General features: G+C 37.5%; 1 protein-coding gene across 3 annotated transcripts in view; it reads right to left on the bottom strand.

Moving 5' to 3' along the window:
* The window catches only part of wwp2 (WW domain containing E3 ubiquitin protein ligase 2), a 50,754-nt gene extending 32,340 nt beyond the window's left edge, over positions 1 to 18,414 (bottom strand). For 2 of the 3 annotated variants that reach the window (XM_067503041.1, XM_067503043.1), the window contains exons 1-9: positions 18,330 to 18,414; positions 17,031 to 17,112; positions 13,359 to 13,515; positions 12,784 to 12,905; positions 12,230 to 12,367; positions 5,179 to 5,257; positions 2,529 to 2,692; positions 1,489 to 1,738; positions 111 to 200 (exon numbers count right to left, since the gene is read on the bottom strand). In XM_067503041.1, coding sequence (XP_067359142.1) covers positions 111 to 200; positions 1,489 to 1,738; positions 2,529 to 2,692; positions 5,179 to 5,257; positions 12,230 to 12,367; positions 12,784 to 12,905; positions 13,359 to 13,515; positions 17,031 to 17,100 — 1,070 coding nt within the window. In that variant the 5' untranslated portion in view covers positions 17,101 to 17,112; positions 18,330 to 18,414. Of the gene's footprint in view, positions 1 to 110; positions 201 to 1,488; positions 1,739 to 2,528; positions 2,693 to 5,178; positions 5,258 to 12,229; positions 12,368 to 12,783; positions 12,906 to 13,358; positions 13,516 to 17,030; positions 17,113 to 17,661; positions 17,815 to 18,329 lie in introns of those variants that run through there. The other variant, XM_067503042.1, reaches the window with a different exon arrangement.
* Positions 18,415 to 21,152: the final 2,738 nt, after the last annotated feature.

Below are 21,152 nucleotides of genomic sequence, written 5' to 3'. Positions count from 1 at the left end.
AGAAAGTTCCGCAATGTAAAAGATTGAAGGTGTTTTTAGCATAACACTTTCAAACCCTTACATCTATTAGACAACCAGTGCATAAACACAAACCATAAAAACAGGCCTACCCTGGTGGAAGTGGTCTCTCCCAGGTTGTTGTTTTGGTGTTGTGGTCAACATAGTACACTCTGCCATGGGGCAACACCCTCTGCTCCCAGCTAAACAGACACACAGAGAAAGACAAGCCTGCATTCAATTCTATAAATCACATGTTAGAGGCAACATTTAGATGCATCCGTTTTCTTAGAAGTCAAAATGTATTTTTTTTTTTTTTTTACAATATTTAAAGATAACATTGGATTGTAATATGTGTTCATCAGTGAAATGTTGCAATGCATTATTATGCAATGCATTTACTTTAGATGTTGCTTTGATGATAAAATCTTTTAAACCCAAGCGTTTAATTTTATTTAGTTATCTTACATACTGATATCTGATGATAAGATCCCCCCCTGCAACCCAGATAGGATAAACGTGGACAGATCTTGGATTAATGGATGGATGGACGTGTCATGATTAATAAGTATTACAGTCAATTAATCAGATTCTGAAAAGCATCTACAATATCAAATCAATGAAGTGGAAAATGAAAATAGAATATTTGTACAGTATTTAAGTAAATGTACTTAAATAAATAAAATAATTTATAAGGGGTGAGATGAAAAGTAACAAGCAAGCCCTAGTTTTATTACTGAAGGCAGTCATAAAAAATGTAGAGGAAATTGAGAGTTTTAATGTGGGTGGGAGCTCATATTTCGGAGTAAAAGGAAACATACTGTGTATAACAGAACAAAATTAAACAGACCACCGTGTATGTTGTGTACAGTCTAATGCAAAATGATTCAAAATTGTACAATTTTTCAATAACAATATTTTAAAATGTATTGTATTTGTTATATATATTAAAAGGGGTTAAGAAAATGGGTTAAGAAAAGATTTATTAAACAGGGGAATCAAATAAAATTCTTACACTGAAAACAGACTGGAAGTCCTTCTGACTTGGCAAAACTATCTTTAGAAACTGGTGTTTTAGTGACTCATCAGACAGCGTTAAGGACAATGAATAAGTCAGCATCTAAGAGCTATGTCCAAGGAGAACAACTCTGGACACAAGAATATCACAAATCTGCAAGACCAACATTTCATTAAACCAAGCTTGAACATTGGCAGCACATGTTTTTGGTCATATGAAATAAAAATAAATTAGTTTGGATAATATGTTCACAATGTTTGGTGTGGACCTGATTATAATTACCACTGTGACCGCATAATACAGGATGGTGAAACGTGAGGGTGGGAGTGTGCAGCTGCAGAAGTGCAAAATGTATAAAGGTACATTAGCTGACTTTGAAAACCAAATTACTGAAAAAATAAAAAATTGTCAACTTCAAATTTTGGGCTAAATGCGGGATGTTCTGATGCATTTTATCTTTGCGTGACTTTTACCCAGCCGGGAGCGAATCTGTAGTGGTCTCTGCTGCAGTGCTGCTACTGCTAGCCTGCTCTGGTGTGGAGGTGGAGCTAGGTGTAGACTCTGCTGGGGTGGCTGGACCAAGGGTATCTTGACCTGGAGATGGGCTGCCACTACTGCTGCTGGCAGCTGGGGACCGACCTGATGGGGAGGATGGAGGTGGTGTATGACGGGCAATGCCACCACGACTGTTCTCTAGCCCGTTTGTCGTCAACTCAACTTTGTCTGAAAGATAATCGAGAGGAAAAAGTACAAGAGAAACAGAAAAAGAGAGACAGAAAAGTGATTTATGGTTACAGATGGTCATTTTCCAGTGCAGTACATTTTCACAACTAAATGTAATTCTGAGGCTATAGTTCTACCCCACAGAAAAGTCTCTGGTCGGGATCAAGTCCCCTAGCTTTTGAGCTGGGCACACAGAACTGAACGTTGCTGATTGGTCAAATACTCTGCAATATGAGCTTTTAAAAGCCTGTTTTGTTTTATGACTGGCTAACTGAATTGGCTTTTAACTAAACTAGGATCCAAAGATCAGCTGATGTTGTTCTTTCCACAATCTTCAATTTTTCGCTGTAACTAGTCCACTAAATTCATGTACTATTGTAAAGGTTTGGCACAGGCACATCTAGGCTGGCTGCTAAACTATGTACTGGTCAAGGCAGATGGCTGCCCAACCTGCGCCTGGTTCTTCTGGAGGATTCCTCTGTAAAGGAGATTTTTTTCCTCTCCACCATCACCATGCCTGCTTAAGGGTGATTTCTTCCTCTACATATCTGTATGATCTTAACTTCATTATGTCAAGTGCCTTGAGATAACTTGTTTGTGAATTGGTGCTATGTAAATAAAGTAGAATTAAACTAAATGCTGTAGGTATTTTTACAATGCAGCACTGTTTTAATGAGAGTTTAATGAGATCAGAGTTAGCTCTGATAAACTATTTAGGTTAAACACATAAAAGCACTCTTGAATTTAGGTCTGTGTGTAACACAGTAAGGTTAGAGGACTTGTTGTATACCTGCACTGTTTCCTGGGCTTCCGTGACCCTTGGAGGATCGACGGTGACCAGATGATTCTGGCTCGAGGACTTGCTCCTCAGTCAGCTCCCCGTTAGTCAGAGAGCCCCCTCTGGAGCACCCTGGGGAGCTGCCCTGTGAACCCCCCACTGAGTGCCTATTACTCCTACAAACAGAGAGAGAGAATGTGATATGGAGCAGGTGAGGTAAAATGGCAGGAGAGAGAGGTGCAATAAGACAAATAGGAGAGATGACAAAGACAACGCGCAACGCCACCACGACTGTTCTCTAGCCCGTTTGTCATCAACTCAACTCCGAAAGATAATCGAGAGGAAAAAGTACAAGAGAAACAGAAAAAGAGAGACAGAAATAATAATAACAAAGACATACTAAAATATGCACTTTATCAAAAGAAAGGGTGTAACTCATTCTTCCTGTCAGTCTTCCTGTTTGATGGTCAGACGTACTGTTGCAGAACCAAGAGAATAAACTTGATAAAACACACAAACAAAGACATACACAATCACATACACACAGACAGCTGTGGATGTCGGTTACTTTTCATCTCTGAACACCCTTATATTTTCCTAACACTAAAAATAATTTTTTTAACAAGAACCTTTCTACAAAGAGAGGCATGTTGGCTTTCCCTCCCCAGGACCAAGGAATGCTGAGGCCAAGTGTGGATAGGGATCAGCAGACAACTGGACTTAGGGCTGTTTTTTGCCACAGAAAGAAGTAGCAGTAGAAGAAGGAAAGAGACAATTGACACTAACACTTGGTGTATTTGTGCAGTATGTAGGATGTACGATGTATGATTATGAATGTGTGGGCACTGAGATGCTGCTCCTGGGACAACAACAAACATCCTCTCCCCTCCTCTCTGTCGGTGGCATGCGTTTATACACAAGTGGATAGAGATGTTGACTGCTTCTCCATGACAGCAGTGGTTTGTGTTCTTGGCTGAACTGTGTTTAATGCCCCCCTACAGTGTTTAGAGGGAAATACCATCTGACCCCTTGCACCTCTGCCACAAAGCTTTGAAATAAATGCAGTCCGCTCCACTATTTATTATCCCACTAGCATTCTAGCCAGTGAGAGCAGCATCTGAAACCACACTCAGGGGGAATAACATGCTGGCACTCAACATAAGTGTTTTAGTCAACCATACTGGCACATGGTTCCATCATTCGATCCTTTTCTTTTCCCTCTTCCATTTATTATGATTACAATTATGCTTCTGGGTTTATGGTTTTCATATAAGCGCTTTGCAAACAGTGCTGCAAAAAAAGGTTACACAAGTTCATTATTGTGCTATTATTCTTATTATTTTACCACAACATCTGCAGAGATTTGAAACCAGCAGCTTAGTGAACTGCGTTGATTTCTATGTCTACAAAGCGGCCTGTGTACAGTACATGCGTGCGCTTGCCAGTGGTTAAGACCAACGTTTCAGGTCTCAAGCTATATATTTTGATGTTAAATCATAGTCCAAAAAGCTCTTGAGCCTAATTGTCATGGTGAACAGAAAACAACTTCCAGCTGCAGATTGTCCCAACATAATACAATTTTAGTGATAAAAAGAAACACAAAATGTGTTTTTTCAGAAAAAGGTGGACTATATTAGTGTTAATTTTCATCTCTTTGACACTAAGCATTAACATTTATTAACATTTGATTAAATCTGAGCTGTTTACACTTTGAGCTAAATAGAATTTTTAATTAGTTATGTAGCATTTCCCCTAAGATTTCTTTTAGCACCAGTCCCATTGTACATATAATGTTTTTATTCATGGCAATGTTGAACATAATATCCTACAGATGTGGTTTATTTAATAACAGGCTTAATGGTAGATTTATTCCCAAACATTTGCTAGCTATTGTGAGTGATGAATTGGCCAATCTGAACATAATTCTACAGTTACCCTGAACAGCTATGAGCACTTTTCTACAGCATCCTGACTTTCTCTTTTCTGTCTCCTCATCCCTTTGGTAATCCTCTTAAGTATATAAGGCCTCTTATACAACTCCGAAATAGTAACATCACTCAAACGTGCACAGTGTTAATTACAGTAGCTGTGGTTGTAGAGGTTTCTTTTTAGTAAACCAAGTGTGCTGTCGAAATCACACTATTTTGTTCGCAGCACATTAAAGCCGTGTTGTGAAGTTCAAGTGAATAAAAGTCTAAAAGAGCAAGTCTTAGCAATAGAGAAATGCAATATAGAAGTGGACTAGTATTTAAGACCAACTGCCTTCAGATATGCAGGAAAATTCAAAGAAAATATGCTGTGTATTCATTTCCCACAATCTTTCATAGTGAATGCTAGTATTGTCATTGAATAGTAACAGATTCTTTTTATTTTGTAATCTGAGGGTAGCGGCACAATAATGTGTCTTTATATTAGATGCCAAGCCCACTTCCTCTTGCAGCGAGCTGGCATAACAAATATTTTAGCTCATCCTCTCCTCCTAATAAAAACTAAATCTTTCCGCACAGCTTGTGCAGATCTTCCTTGCAACAGATAGACAACATAAACTACAATTTTAAGTTCACCCAGACTAACATAGACAACATGAAGATATACAAAATGTAAACAAAGCAAACACGACTGACTGTGACTGTGTTGTGTGTGTTTGTGTGTGCGCTCTGACCTGCTGTGAGATACAGCAGTGCTGGGAGTCTCCTCGCTCTGTGTTCGCCTCAGGTTGGGTCTGTCTGACTGAAGTATCTCTGCAAAGACACAAAACATTATCATTATAATGATTCAGATATCAAGCTTTTAGTGAGAGGGTGCTAGTGGGGTTGGATGTCAGAGGCGGGGCAAGAGACAGAGAAAAGTGAGTGTGCTACATCAAGAGTATACAACAGCCCATGCTTAGATTGCTGAATATATGTTATATCCATATCTAAATGATTTGCAAATGCTAAAATACTGCAATTTCAAAACTGACCACCAACTTATATTTTCAACCTCATTTTTACACCTCAACTTATATTTTCATATAAGTTGTTTTAAAAAATTCCTTGCTCCTGTGTGATGTGCACATAACTTTTTCTGCTGGGAACATTTTTAATATTCAGTTCTCCACCTCTCTAGCACTTACTTTCCAGTCATTTGTCTAAATTTAGCATGGTAATAAATATAGTATAAATAGGATATAGTAATTCACAATATGGCACCGTGCTGACAAAAATTGAATGCTAAAGCTCAGTTTTTAAATGACTTACTAAAATCAATTCCAGTCTCTCTCTAGAACTGTCAAAGTTTAAACATTGGTAAGGTTACTGATCCTCTCAAAGCAATGTAAAAACATGAGAAAGTACTTATAGTGAGGGTTCATCAATCCATATAGACTAGAGACGTGGCAATTGAAGTACACTTTGTGGTTTAATAGACCCTATTCATCCTTATATGTACTGTCCAGTCTGTGTTGATGTGTATGTGTGTGTGTGTGTGTGTGGTGGTATGCAGTCTTTATGCTGTGAGGGAATGTGTGACTATATGCGCAGCCCTAGAGCTGTGACTGAAAACCACAGGCCTATAACATGCTTTTCACTAACCGACTTTCTGCAATACAAATGCAAATGTAGCACCTTCCTATGTGGAAGACACTCAGTATCCATCTTTACTCACTTATATTTCCTAAAGTATATATTTCTAAAGTAAAGCCAACATGTAATCACACACACATCATCCCCCCAAACACACACACTACTGCTTTGTGGCTGTGAAAGAGCTTCTTGTGAGCAGACCTACTGGATATACAGAAAAATAAACAGTGGTCCTGAGGAGAAACCATTGTGTCATTGCCTGCTCACTGATTTCATCAGTGCCTGCCCTCTTAATTACTGGTCTGGTGTGTGTCTTTTCACGAGTACACTTTTGTGTCAGTTTGTAAAGTTTCCAGGTAGTAATGATCTTAAGACACAAAATCCTCTCAACAATTAAACTACAGTATAAACAACATACAACACATTTCAGTTCAGAAATCTTAAAGTTATTTAAAAAAAACACTGGTATTTAGTTAGCATAATGGGACATCTAAGCAAAGAGCAAGATAGCAGCAAGATCAATACTAAACACAATACTATGATGCAGAAAAAAGCCGTATTTGTTATGTTTGATAAGCTAGAAACGTAAAATGCTTGATCTTTTTGCTTTAAGAATTAATCGATAAAGTGGTTTTATGTTGATTGACAAATCAACATAAAAATGATCATATGGGTCATGACTACTACACAACCTGAACATATGTTATTTTTTTCTTTATGCTAAAGGACTGATTTTTTCATCTAGGATGCTCCGAGTTGAGATCTAACAAGAAATACGGTCTTCGTTTAGCAATAAAATTGCGCTTTGCAGTATTTCTGACTCATCTAGTAACATTTCTTTGTCTTACAGATGCACTGGAAAACTTATGAACTTTAAACACATTTCTCAAAAAGTGAAAAACAACATTACATGAAGGGAATCCCAATTAAACAAATGGGATAAAACACTTGTTACTCTTATATTTTTTTAAATTTTGGAAACCTATCCAACCACGTTAACCCAGGCAATCCTTAATCTTTTAACCAGGTTTTTTACTTTTAGGAACATCATAAAATTTTAGGTTATATTCATGACAAAACACAGACAATTCTAAAGTGTTCACAAACTTTCAAGCACCCTTGTGCATGAACAGACTCTAGCATGATATGTCCCAGATAACAAGCCATTATGTACTTTTGGCTCCTGTATCTGTGGGATGGGAAGTTGTGTGTACATGGAGTCACAAGCATCTAACATTTAGAAAGCTTGCCAATATACCCAGAAATCTTACTGCCCTGGCTTCTCCTTCTCCACATCTTTCAATACAAGGGTTTGTTTATGAAAACGGCTAAGTCCCTGTGCATGTGTGCGTGCGTGTGTGTGTACGCACGTGTCAGAAAAGCTGCCAGGGGAAATGAGTAAAACTTCCAAACTAACAGAGGTGTGTTCAGTGTGAGAACACAGAGCGCCTTAACAGCACCAGAAGGTAACACACTCCCATCTTTATGAACTTTATATATTCAGGCAGTCCGCATGTGCCAGCACACACATCCACACACACACTCGCTGCCGAATGTACAAAACATTAAGTGCACACACAAATCTGCATTAACACACAAGATCATAAAACACAGACACACACACTCAATTTGAAACCCTATTTTGACAGGGCACACTTCACTTTTGTGCAACAACCTCTCCTCACCCCAAAACACACACACACAGTCATCTCTGCCCTTGTGAGCCTGGACAGGAAACCCCCCCCTGCTACCATGCATGCTGCTTAGGGATCACAGGAGGCGATTGTACTAAAAAGCTGCAAGCAATGAAACTCCATTACGCAATTCTCAGAAGCAAATTAGACAAAGGCACTCCTGATGTCAGTAATTGTGTGTGTGTAGTTTTACGTGACTTTAAGAGGAGTCCAAAAAATACAGCCCATATAAAGAAAAGGAAAGGCAGGACTTTCTTCATTATCCATTAACCTTTGAATTGTACACGTTTGACACTCTGCACTATCCCTGAACTGCCTGAACGCCTTGCAAAGAGCCACGTTCTGACAGTACACAGATGACTTACTTTGTAGTGTCAATGAATAGACCTCAACTGCAAGATGCAGTGCATGTATATTATGCGGATGCGGCAGACCTGTAGTTTTTTTAAAAACTGGGTTTCTTTAATAAGATTGTCAAATAAATTGGTATGATTGAGTCTGTGCTCAAATATATTGTGAAGAAGGGCTAAGAGACTTTTAAACAGTCCAGTTCAGTTTTTTATAATGATTTGTTATAATGACTTTATAAAGTCTACAAGATGAAATCCCAAACAATAAAACTAGTATTTAAGCAAGTATCAAGTATTTAAGCAAAGCCCATTTCAGACATTCACTGAAATTCAGACATTTCCCAGATTTTTTCTGGGGTGGGTGCATGTGTGAATGCAAACACCCAAGCCTGGTGGCCCTGACATTACCCGGACTTTACACAGCCAGCTCCCTAGTGCAAACTCCAGATTATCTCCACCTGAGCTCATTTGTGAATAGAGGAAGTAAAACTCTGGAAAATTCATTATGAATGGGTGGGCGTGTTGATGACGTCCATGTACTGCGACTGCCACAAAACCAGGCAAATACAAACACCCAAAGGTGAAGAACTCATTCATTCATCCCAACAACAATGTCAAACTGGAAGTATAAAATTTGTGAACTTCTGTCGCTAAGGGCAGACCTAGAAATTGTCAAACAAATACAATGAACAGCATGAGATTCTGTGGTATACAATCAGAATACAAAGCAAAACACTGTCACTTCCATAGCTTCGTTTTTGCGCCATGTTCTGCCCCCTGCTCGAAGTGCCCAAGCACCACCCATTGCTCAATTACACAGAGTATTTCTTCTCAAGTGAGAATGGACCTCACACATACTAGCTCCCAATGTTGGCTACATGTCTGAAAGGGGGACTGCAGACAATGTCAGGACCTGATCCTCCTGACATTCTTAATGTTAATGTCTGAGTGTCTGACACATGAGTTAATGTCTGAAACAAACAAATAGTAGAACTTTGCAGCCACATAGATTTTTCTTGGCACACTCTAAGGTGGGAACCCTTAGACTGGCAACCACTGCTCTGAGGAATAAACACATTTCCATGCAAATTTTCCCTGGTAGCAAATTATCTATCAAGTGATAATTATGCTAAAGTGCTGACATGTAACAAAGGGGGGGGGGAATATACTTTTACTTAAATCCTAAAAACACGTGCTTCAGTCCAATTCCATTAAATTATCTGTGTAACTTAAAATCTAAAACCAAACCCTAAACTCTCTGCTTTAAAAGGCAACAGCTGATCCCACCTCTCTCTCATCTTGCTGTCCTTGTGAAGACATGGTGTACAACAGAACACATAAACACACACACCTTCTAACCTCTTTAACATATAAACAGCACAAAGAGGCACATTTATACAGCCTATGCTGTGGCAGGCCGTGGCCCTTCCTGCTGGCCCTAGATTCATTAAGCAGAATACACTGTGGGCTCTGTGTGGCACTCTATGAAAAGCCTTGTGTGTTTATGTTTATGTGCTCTATGTGTCTATGTGCTGCACAGTACATGTATGCATCAAACTGGCTATAGTGTTTAAGACCAGTTTAATATCTGTGCATTTTTAAAAACCCTTCACCTAGTCTTTGCTTCCAAACTACAAAGGAAAATAAAATGTTAGGAAAAAAAAATACAATTTTTCCTCTGGGGGCAATGAAATGAATTTATATTTGTTTGAAGATGGTAACCTATGAACATATAGCTGTGTTCTCTAAATGTGTGTTGAAGTTAAATGAATACAAGGTGAATACTTAGATGGTAGTGGTACTTCCTGCCTGCATTAAGTTTGTTTAAACTCAAATATTTTTGAGGTATTTATCTTGGCAAAATAAGAAAACCTTCTGGCATGCTATTTAAACATCATCCCTCTTCTTCAATGAAATAAAGAAATAGACCTATAAACTCCGAACCAGCTGGTATGTTTGTTTGATTTGAAACAATGCAGCAAAGAAACTGAGACTCCAGGCTAATTAACTGCAGACAGGTTACATTTTAATTATTAAAGCATGCAAACATGGAGGAATTCAAGTGAGCAGAATAATCCTAAATGATAAAATTGAAGTGGAACTGTGTGAGTAATTAGTCTTTCTAGAGCTCACCTAGATTTTCAATGGCATAATTGTTCAGGATTGTTTGTCTTTAAAGTTGATTAAAGATTTTATATGGTCTACAGTATATTTGCAATCACATAAGACTGATTAATAATACTCAAAATACCTCTATAGCAGAGGACTTCACCACTGCAGGATGAACTGATCATTTAGAACTTGTGTTGTTGATCTACATATGTAGAAACACCTAATTTTCAACAATTTATAGTTAAGCTCACCAGTGTGACTGTCTGCATACAGTTTGCTTAAAAGATTAAGCCAAATTAAACCTTATCTTTACCCTCATAAATCACTGCACTGTGATGGTGAAAAAAAGTTTGCTGGTCACAAAATAAATAACTCGTTTGACTTCTGTTTGCATGGTGTAAATATATTAGCCATTACTTCGCAAAGTCGGCATGTCTACTGCCAATGTGGTTTGCCAAATTGGATGGTTTCCTGATTTGATTTGCATTGCGTCTGAAACACCTCAGAACGAACAAGCTTTGTGGTGTCTGGTGCCTGTCCCTTTCAACTCCATCAATGAAATAATTCTGCATTTCACTTTTTGCGTCTGCTTTTATATAAGCCATGTGTGATCCTGAAGAGTACTTCGAACAAGCAGCAATGTCTCTCCTTCAGTATAAGTGCTGCCTGGCTGCAGATGAGTGTGCGGATGACACACCCACCATGCCTGCTGACAGACACAGGAAACAGAGCGCTGCTCACACACAAACACTGCTGCCCCACTTCAATGAAAGTGCCAAAACTTAGAAATTCTGGTTTTGTAGGTTTTTTATGGCAGAGTTTCAAAATATCTTTCTTGTTTCTATATATTTTCGATTTCTACTATTGATATACTGTGAAACACTACTGGCTACAGCAGCTAAGTGTAGGCTCTATAACTGCATGATAACTCTTAAACATACTCTATCCAGATCCAGATTTAAGGCCATGGAATCAGTGTTTCAGTGGTAGACTTTATATTTTTACATTAACAGTAGAGCTTCATGTCAGGGTTTTCCCATCACATAGCTTATTTGGAGAATACAGGGTTGAATAACAAGCACACTAGCATTAAAGGTCATTACAGTATAACAAATATGTCAGGCAGGGATCCGGTGATAGTCCATCAAAGTGGAAAAGGCTGAATTCATTGAATTTATTGTGTTTCGTATAGAATCTTAAAAACACCTAGACCACAGGACATTGAAATGACAACTAGAAAAGAATTCTGAAATTCCCATTAATGATCTAAACTTTACAGTTAATGTGGCAGTGGTTAACCAGACAAGCACTTGATTAAAGAATTTTAAATCCATGTATTGATTTCTAGTTAGTTTTGTAGCAAAAAAATATGTAAAATTCCATTTCAACATTATAGAGCTGAGATACTCTTGTCTCACTATAAAAAGCACCCATATTTGTTTGCGCTACCTACATAACTTTGAATTAAGTAACAAGACAATTGTAAATGTACATTTACAGGGTGTAAAATCCTTTTCCAAGAGGGGAAAACACACTAAAAATTGTAGTGTGGACTGACACACACAAACAGCCTACTATTTGCATGTGTTTGTGTGTTTGTTGGCAACATTACACATTTAAGAGAGACAGGACTAAAGTAAATGCTTTAATATTGTGGTGTATCTGATCCGCTGTGACCCTGAACTCACGGGATAAGGATTTAAGGCAGTAGTGTCATTGTCACCCAACTTCCCATTTCCATTATCTTCTTTTCTGTGCTGGTTTCACTTCCTAATTTCCAATAAACCAGTTCTTTCTTACTGTATCCTATAAGCCTAAGAAAAGTGTAAAGACGAGAACCTCTACCTTGCAGTCAGACGTTTTTCTCAATACACCAGTGATATCTATCTGAACATGTTCTTGGTGTGAGTGCTTCTGTATAAATTTCTGAGTTGTACCCTTTGCCTCATAGATTGTGTGTAGGTGTGTGTGTGTGTGGTAAACGTGGGACTTACTGTCTGCTGCCGTGCTGCCATTGGGCAGTGAGCCCAGATCAACAACCATGCCGTCCAGACAGACGTTCAGCTCGCCTCCTGCTACAACCAAGCCTTTGTTCTCTGTCTGCAGCACCAAACTCAGCTGGACATTCTCCACTAGAGAGGGGGGCGACAGAACGAGAGTGGAGAAAGAGAGACAGGGTGAGTGCTTGAAAAAAGTAAAGGACAACAGTGGAGAAAGAGAGAAAATCTGACATCCTCTGAGAAAACTGTGTGAACCCAAGAGTGGAGAGGCACCCTGCTGAGACATGCATTTTCAGTGGGATAAACAAAGACTAGACAACAGAGCTCAGTAAAATTCTATCAATCTGATGCTGCTGTCATGCTTTAAATCATAATAATTTACCCGCTCGCTCTCTGTAAATTCTGTTAAACTAAGAAGCTGGCAGGGTATGTGTCCGTCTACAACCTGGATTAGATTATTTGTCTTTGCCTAAGACCTCAAATGTTACCCAACAATGCTTATACACAGTAGAATTGTCACCATTCTGTGTGAGTATGTGTGTCCTTACTCTTGCCATCATGTGTGCGGAGTGTGTCCAGCAGGTCTATGGTGGCGCTGCCTAATAGCTCCTTCCTCAGGGTGTGGCAGCTCCACAGCTTTAGATCCAGGCGACTCTGAGGCGTCACATTACTGTGAATCACAAAGCAACATAAAAACCAACAAACTTGTAGACCTATTAACACACTTACCCAATATGTTTTGCTGAGCTAAATTCTATTACCAAGTCCTGTTATACTTTTCTGCTTTCCTTACATACCAACTGTGAACGTTTTGGTTTACCTCAAGAACACCGTTTTAAACAAGCTGCATTTTACTTAATTAACTTTCATTTTATAGGCCAACCAGCTGCAGAACAAATGGCTTTGGTGAAAATATTAGCCAGGTTATATATCACTTTATCCACAGCGCAATATTCTGTTATTTGAAACCTTTTCCTTCACTGTCTAAATTATTAAATATGGAAATATGGTGTGAGAGGCATGTAATGAATTTTTATGGGTTTGTTTATGTTTACACAACTTTACAAACAATAAAATGCATGACTGTATAAAAGGTTAATGTTGTGTGAGTAATTGGTCTCACAGAGTGAGGTCTTCATTCCACTGCAGCTCGAGGTGTCCACTGCGTTTGCCCGTCTTTTTGGTCTCACTGGTCAGGCCGTCTGCAGTCACCTCGACAAAGGAGCTCAGCCGAGAGTGACGGTTTGGCAGCTTGGGAGACTGGGGCTTCGCTGAAACCACTGCACAGACACACACACACAGAAACGTAACACAATACATTAGAATGTGAAAAGCATGAACAAAACAGGTGCTCTTTTGCTTGTTCTTTTTGTATTTTGACAAAAACATGAAGTTCGAATTGCACAGTCCCACAGAGAGCAGAACTGAACAGACCTGGATTAAAACTGTGTGACAGTTGCCACAGTTCAACCACAATAAGGAAACTATCATAAGGCGTGTGAATGATGAAAGCTTTTCATGTCAACAACAGCTCACTCAGAATCTTTTTTAAATAATATTATTCACTTCAGTGCTAGCCAGTGAAAAGAGGCCTCTAAAAATAGGTTATCATTATGTCGGAGATGTAAATTGTAAATAATTGTAAAAATGTGTAATTAAATTACAGTTACTAATAAAAATGTTCTATAAAAAGCTTATTTGTAGATTCTAACATTCAAGCTGTTGCTTTGCATCTTTTTGCAATATAGGACAGCCTTGATTTGGCACACTTCTGGTTTTGATTGGTTCTTGTTTACGACCTTTAACGTCTGTCAATAGGATTAATGGCATGGCTATCACAAGACCCATCTGGGTTTTCAACTTGCTGGGTTCATCAATGACCCAAAACACACCTCCAGCCTTTGTAAGTTATTTGACAAATAAGTAAAGAGTTGGTTAGTGCACCACAATAGGATTGGCTTTTTTAATAAACCATCTCAGGTGACATCTCATAAAGCTGGCTGAGAACATGTCCAGAGTGCAAAGCTGTAATCATAAAAATGAGGTAGAAAGTGTTAACAGTGCAAAACAAAAGAAAAAAAACACTAAATGAGAGGACGAACCATAAATGTACACAGAGAGAGAGAGAAAAACCTTGGTTAAGAATGTTGTAGGGATTTGGGACAACTTCTGCGTTAGTGGCAAGCAAGCTAGGAGACAAATATAAACATCTCCCCCTAGTGGAATAGGAAGAACATGAGCACTTATTCATTCACTTATTTCCATGGGACTGGGATCTAGAAAAAATAGTTAAATGGACACTATGTGGTCTTAATATTAAAAGCCAAAAAAAACCATCTTAAAAATCAGTGTAAAGACATCTGAGGTCTGTATTTACACCACAGGCCCCCTAGATAGTGCCAGGACTTTCTATATCTCCACAAGAGCGTAAAAATAAAATGCTGTGTTGTGGTTTTATTCATGTTATTGGACCCTAAGTACTTCTATAAAACAAGTCATGTAGCTGTTTTACAGCTTACAGTATACTCATGTACACACTTCAACTACAATAAAAATTATGATACTCTTGATAAAACACGGATCATTTCTGGGAAAAGCTACACCACACCGCATTTTAAGATATTTTCATTGAATTGACACACACAGTGGCTTTTAATTCATGTTAACAGCATGTGTCATATGAGAGCCAATGTGTTCATCCTGAAACAATACTGGAAACTGCAAACTGTTCCTCAGGGTGCGTCTAATCAGGATAAGTGGTTGGATGAATAAATGTTCTTCCAATACATGCTGACGATATCTGAAATCATAAACATCTGGCAAACAACATGTGGCTTATCTACAGCCCTCACTCTCTGGAGAAAAGAAGGACTTGAAACTGAGGGGTTTGAATAGGCAGAATCAAGAATAATCTTAAGCAAAGTACAGTAAGAGGGATTAGGAGGGGTGGAGGAAAGGTATACTAAAGCCGTCTGGGAAGGTATACTGAAGTACTGTATACTGAAGTAGTCAGTCAGAGTTGCAGGCAGTGACACAATAATTTGTAATTCGGTTTATAAAATTGCATTTTCATAATACCTACTCAAAGTGTAGGATATCTACAAATAAAACACAGGAATTGTTCAACTACCACACCTAATTACCTATTACAGACTGCTGGCTTTCCTATACTATCCTAATTTGTTCTTCAATATACACACATTGAAGAATGAGAAATATTAACTCCCCCTCTCAGGTATTCAAGTACAGACAAGCACATCTGCTACACCACTATTATAACTATTAAGCTACACTTAACAAACTCATGTTCTAACCATTTATATTGAAGTTAAATGGAAGTTGAGTAACAAACTCTAATTGCACATCTAAAACACTTTCAGTTTCTATTCCAAATAAATGTGTCTAACCTGGTTGTTGGTCTACAAATAGTCTATATATCTGACTGCTTGTGTTCTTGACATTTTATGACTTTTATGAATATTCCTAAAACGATCTCAGCACTTAACTCAGTAAAAACATAGCTAAAATGAAAAATTACACTGTGTCCTAACTAAATTAAATACATACTGAGAGACTTGTTAAGTGCACAACGTTATCATGATAGGTAGGGTTAGCAAGTATGGAGCACAAGTTAGTCTAGTTGATAATCATTCTACATTCTAGTATATTCACACTGCAGGTGACATTGGAATAAATGTGTTGTTCCCCCCCTTGTACTGGGAATGACCCAGATCTGCTTACCTAAAGATAACAAATCACACTAAATTTAATATTTTCTGTTGTTGTTTGGATCACTTACAGAACATGTTAGTGCTGAACTGAAATCATGTTTTACATAAATCTATTTCTGCATTTATTGTTCCATTTCCAACAACTGTAATGGCTAGAGATGTTAAACTGCACAATTATTAGGATTGTTTATTAAATGCAAGATAAATCTGAAGTGATATAACTGACACCTTTAAAAAGGCTGAATGGGGCCACAAGATACTTTTGAGACGTGTAACTGGCATCAAATTCACAATGAGCAAAGATTTTTAGATTGAACTATCCAACAATAAACATTCTCGATTACAACATTTGATATGTTGTCTTTGTTCTAGGTACAATGAAAGTTGGCTTTAAATGGTTTGCAAATAATTTAATTCTCTTAAAATTTACATTTTAAACAATGAACTAACTTTTGTGGTCCAGAGCTTCTAAACAGCCACTGAGTACAATGACTGTATTTTGTGAGTTGCGCAATGCTATGATTTGTTATAAATTTAGTCACTAAGAATCTACACGATTCATTATCCTTTGGCATATGACAAAACTTACGCAGTTTGTTAACCAGTAATGGATAGTGTTTACAATATAGTGCATCATAAGCCAATGTTCATACAATAAGAACAGCATGACCTATCTGAATGCTCTTTAATTTTAAAAAATGCTGTGAAAGTGTTACACATCCTGCCCTGTCATAAGGTTAGCTGTTTCAAGAGATGGGGAACGGTTATACACTTGCATTTGTTATGTAATAAGTGCAAAAGTGACCAAATTTAATGTGGGCTGTGGTGACAGATTGACCCATCGTTTTAGGAAAGGAGGTAGCAAAAAATGAGAAAGGATGTTTCATAAGTTGGTCAACCATAGGAGAGGATATTTCCATGTTGTGATGGATGGAAAGATATAGACAGGTGATATCATGCTGCCTAATGTACAGAGATGTCTGATCGAAACAGGCTGCTTAGGAAATACCTGGTTTTGTCAGCATTTTGAAAGGACAATCTAATGAGGAAGAAAAATAGATTACCTTTTAAGATCAGCTGAGACTTTTCAGTGGTATGGGTACCGCCAGGTCTGCTCACACTGGCAGTTGCCATGACATCACAGCTCTGAAACAAGAGCACAAACACACACAATGTTACAGCATATGCTGAATGCATTACATTAATTAGAACACACCTGATAAAAACACAGTTTATTACAGGTGTATTTAGTAATCCGGTGAAGCAAACTGAGCCTTTCAACATCACCTTGAGCAAAGTCAGAGATGAAGTGTTCTAGATTTAATTAAAAGACAACTGCATATACAAGGACACTACACAGCAAACATAAACTCTAGTATATTGTTGGTGCTAATCTTTACTGTATGTATCAAGAAACCTATCCCAGGTACTGCTTTGTAGTGGGGATCCTCATCATGTTACGGATTTAACATTTCTTGCTGCAGCACCAAGGTGACTGCTGCTGGCATCTCAGCCTGAGACAAGGAAAAAAACCCGTTGATGCGTGATCAGATGTGACCGGGTCACAGTAAAAGCAATTAATTTACGTAATTTATTAGCCAAATTGCCAGCTGATGTCTGTATCCGGATTGCAGACAAACAAATGAAAGCTATGACAACAAAAGCGCACAGCATCAACCTTGCGAATCAACTAACCGGGTAAGCAGCGTTAGCTGAATGCGCTGCTATGTTGATGCTGGATAAACTTCATGTAGATAAATGCAGGTCCGCGGCTAAACAGGCCGAATTGTCCCCATATTTAAATATCTTTGGCTGTTGCGCATAAAAAACAAACACGGAAGATGATAAAGACGTTTTCATACATTAATGTCAAGCCCTGCTAAGAAACTATTGTAACTTCCGGTCGTTTCTTCCAAACTAAAAGTCAACTTGCAAATAAAGCTTTGTTCAAACCTGTTATGGGTAGCAAACTGCGCGTTTTAAAGAGAAACTTCAGATTCAAGAGGCAATGTCTTACTGAAAGAAACTAGCGGTATGTAGATCTCCACAGAGCGAGACACTTGTTTTCCCAGAAGTGTGGACGTTAATTCTTTTTCGCGTTTGTTTTGAAGGCAAAGCGGCTACATGTCGGCATTGATGTGGTTAATCCTGGCTAACTTACCTTGATTTAGGAGAAGCTAACTATTAGCGAGCAAGCTTCGTAGGGGAAGATTCTAAGAGGACATGTCGATAAAACCTATTCTAATCACCTGACGTCAAGTAGGTTTTCAGTAGCTACATTGATAGATACGGGATTCATTTTAGAACACAGTATACCCATTGACATGCTAACAAATTAAGCTTAAATGTAATCTTTCCCATACCTTTATGAGCTGTACTCCGCTCTGCTGTCGCTACTGAACTTTCATTTCCGCTTCAGTATAAATACCACGTGACCGATGTACGTTTTTAATAAACAAAGGATTGTGTCATAAATAATGATAAACGTCATAGATTTATAACCCGTTTTTTTAGGCATAATACAATTACGCTTTGCTTTAAAAAAATGCAATTAATTATTAAATACATAATATAATAATAAAAATAATATAATACATAGCAAAAGAAATTACATTATCATTATTAATATTCATATTTTTTATAAAATACAAGCTAGCTGAACCAAAACACTAACCTGTATTTGTCAGACTGGCTGAGAATAAACCTATATTATTTTATGATCTCTGCAGAAGCATTATAGTATTTATCAAGCTGTCATGTAGTGATTTTACCTTACGTTTTCTCCAAAACAAGCACTGCTTAATTGAGATGAACAGCAAAGACTTTATAAAACAATAGTACATGTTTCCACAATGTGAAAAATATTTGTCCAAAGAAGCAACTTTAGGTCATAGTATAACATTTTTCTAAAAGTGAAACGATTGTATATCAGAAACTGCATACAAATTGTCATAAGAAATGACATGTTAATATCATCTCAACTGCTTCAAAAGTTAAGTTAAAGTTAAAAGTCAAAAAGTAATACTTTAACTACAAAAAGCATTTCCAAAAAGAAATTGAGCACTAAAAGGATTTTGAAGGCAAAGCTAAAAAACTAAACTGTTATTGCTGAAAGGGCTGAAATGTTTGTTTTGCTGAAAGTTCAACTGTAGCTTAACTATTTAAAATAGCTGAAAGTTTTGCTAAAATAGCGGTAATGTTTACTATAAAAATGTAAAGACATTTGAAAAAAGTATAAAATAAGCAGAATTTAAGCTTAACTGGCTTTAATTGAACAATAAAGGTTTGCCTCGAGTAAATAGTAGCATAAAAATCCTGGAAACTGTAGAAGTGTAATAGCTAACAGTTTAAGTCAAACACCCGAAGGAAAGTTGAATTTCAAAACATTGTGATAAAGTTGATATCTTAGTATGTCAAAGTATCAGATATAAGTGGAAAAAAGCTGATTTTGCTGAAATAGCTGATTATTAGGCCAACATCAAAACCAGTTAGCCTTAAAAACTTAAAAGGCACAGGCCTTGTTATATCATTGATGGCAGCATCAATTACGCCAACAAAGCAATAATTTTTAAAAGTATAAAATCTTTAAAAAATATAAAAGACATTTAAATAGCCATATACATTCATTAATGTCCTTTATAAGTTGAACATTTTAAAGTTTAAAGTGTTTCTAGCTGAAAGTATGCTGAAGCACTTAGGCGCCACAAAACATATGGAAGACGGAAGTCAGAATAATAATAATAATAATAATAATAATTATAACAAAGACATCAAGGATATCATTACATCTTTATCTACTGTGAATGGAGTAGATTATCCTCCTCTAGGGACTAATAGAATTATATTCACTGTTGCTGAAATTTTGACCCATGGAGAGAAATTACACACACGTTTAGAACATAATTAATAAAAAAGTGTTATGAATTTTTTTATTTTTTTTTTAAGCTTTACTCAAATACTGAGGACCTTACAGATATAGAAGTTTTTATATTAAAATCTTTAAAACACACATTTAACTCACTGTGTGACTTCTCAAATCAATCGTCTGCACCAGTGATGATTTAGATTAGATTTAGATTAGTTATTTAAAAAGTACTAAATATTTATGCAATGACTTATTTTCTGCCATATATATTTTATTGATTTAGATTACTTTGTAGAGATGGCATGGCAACTGTGGCTCAGTAGGTAGTGATTGTCCACCAATCCTATGGTTGGCAGTTTGATTTTAGGGTCTTTCTGTCGATTTCCAGAAGTGCCCTTGGGCAAGCCCCAAGTAGCTTCTGATTGGTCAGATGAGGACTTGTATGTCAGGCACACGCACACACTGATGTGTGTTAGCGTGTTTGTCAATGGGCAAATCTTAAGCAATTACTGATTACTTGCAGATGGAAAAGTGAAACATTATGGAAGTGCAAACAATTTACTTATTAATCTGACAGGAAAGAATCTTTCTCTTCCTTTTTTATCAACAAAGCCAAATTGAATTAACATAATTAAAACTTCAAAAGGGGTGAATACTTGATCGCAGAGGAGTAATGAGGCCTGTAAAACACCTGGTGTACAGTAACTTTAGTCAGCTGGTTACCTCTTATAATTCCACACTTGGACTTACTGAATGATGAGGTCCAATAATTCCTTGTACTTTCTGATTGGACTGATTGGACTGAAACTTACGGTAAACTCTTAAGCACAAGTTGACACAGTCATGTGTAAGCAGGAGCCTTATCATCTGACTCACATCATGATAGCAGTGATGATCATAGAGACCTTTATTAAGTAATACAGTAGCTGAGACTGCAGTAACCCACCATGCTGCAGGTCAGTGGTCATTATCACTGAACAAGCATTTTTTTTTTTGTTTTTTGTCCTTTCAGCTTATGAGTGAGTTCTTATTGAGCTCTGATTTTGCTATTTTCCAATGAATTTTTATGAGCACTGTTTAATAGAAAGGTTTTATCTTTTAAATACAATTTATTATTAGGTATTTTGTCTTTGGCTAGTTGGTTGGTAAAAGCAGTTGAGGGTTGCGTTAGGAAGGGCATCCGGCGTAAAAAATGTGCCAAATCAACGTGCGGACAATGAGCCGCTTTGGCGACCCTGAACTCACGGGATAAGCCGTAAGGACAACAAAAAAATAAAAAATAAATCAAATCATGTCAAGGGCTGCTGTAGCCGTTGCAAAG

Source organism: Channa argus, chromosome 4 (assembly GCF_033026475.1).
Source record: "Channa argus isolate prfri chromosome 4, Channa argus male v1.0, whole genome shotgun sequence".
Lineage (NCBI taxonomy): Eukaryota > Metazoa > Chordata > Actinopteri > Anabantiformes > Channidae > Channa > Channa argus.
This window is presented reverse-complemented; position numbering and strand designations above follow the sequence as displayed.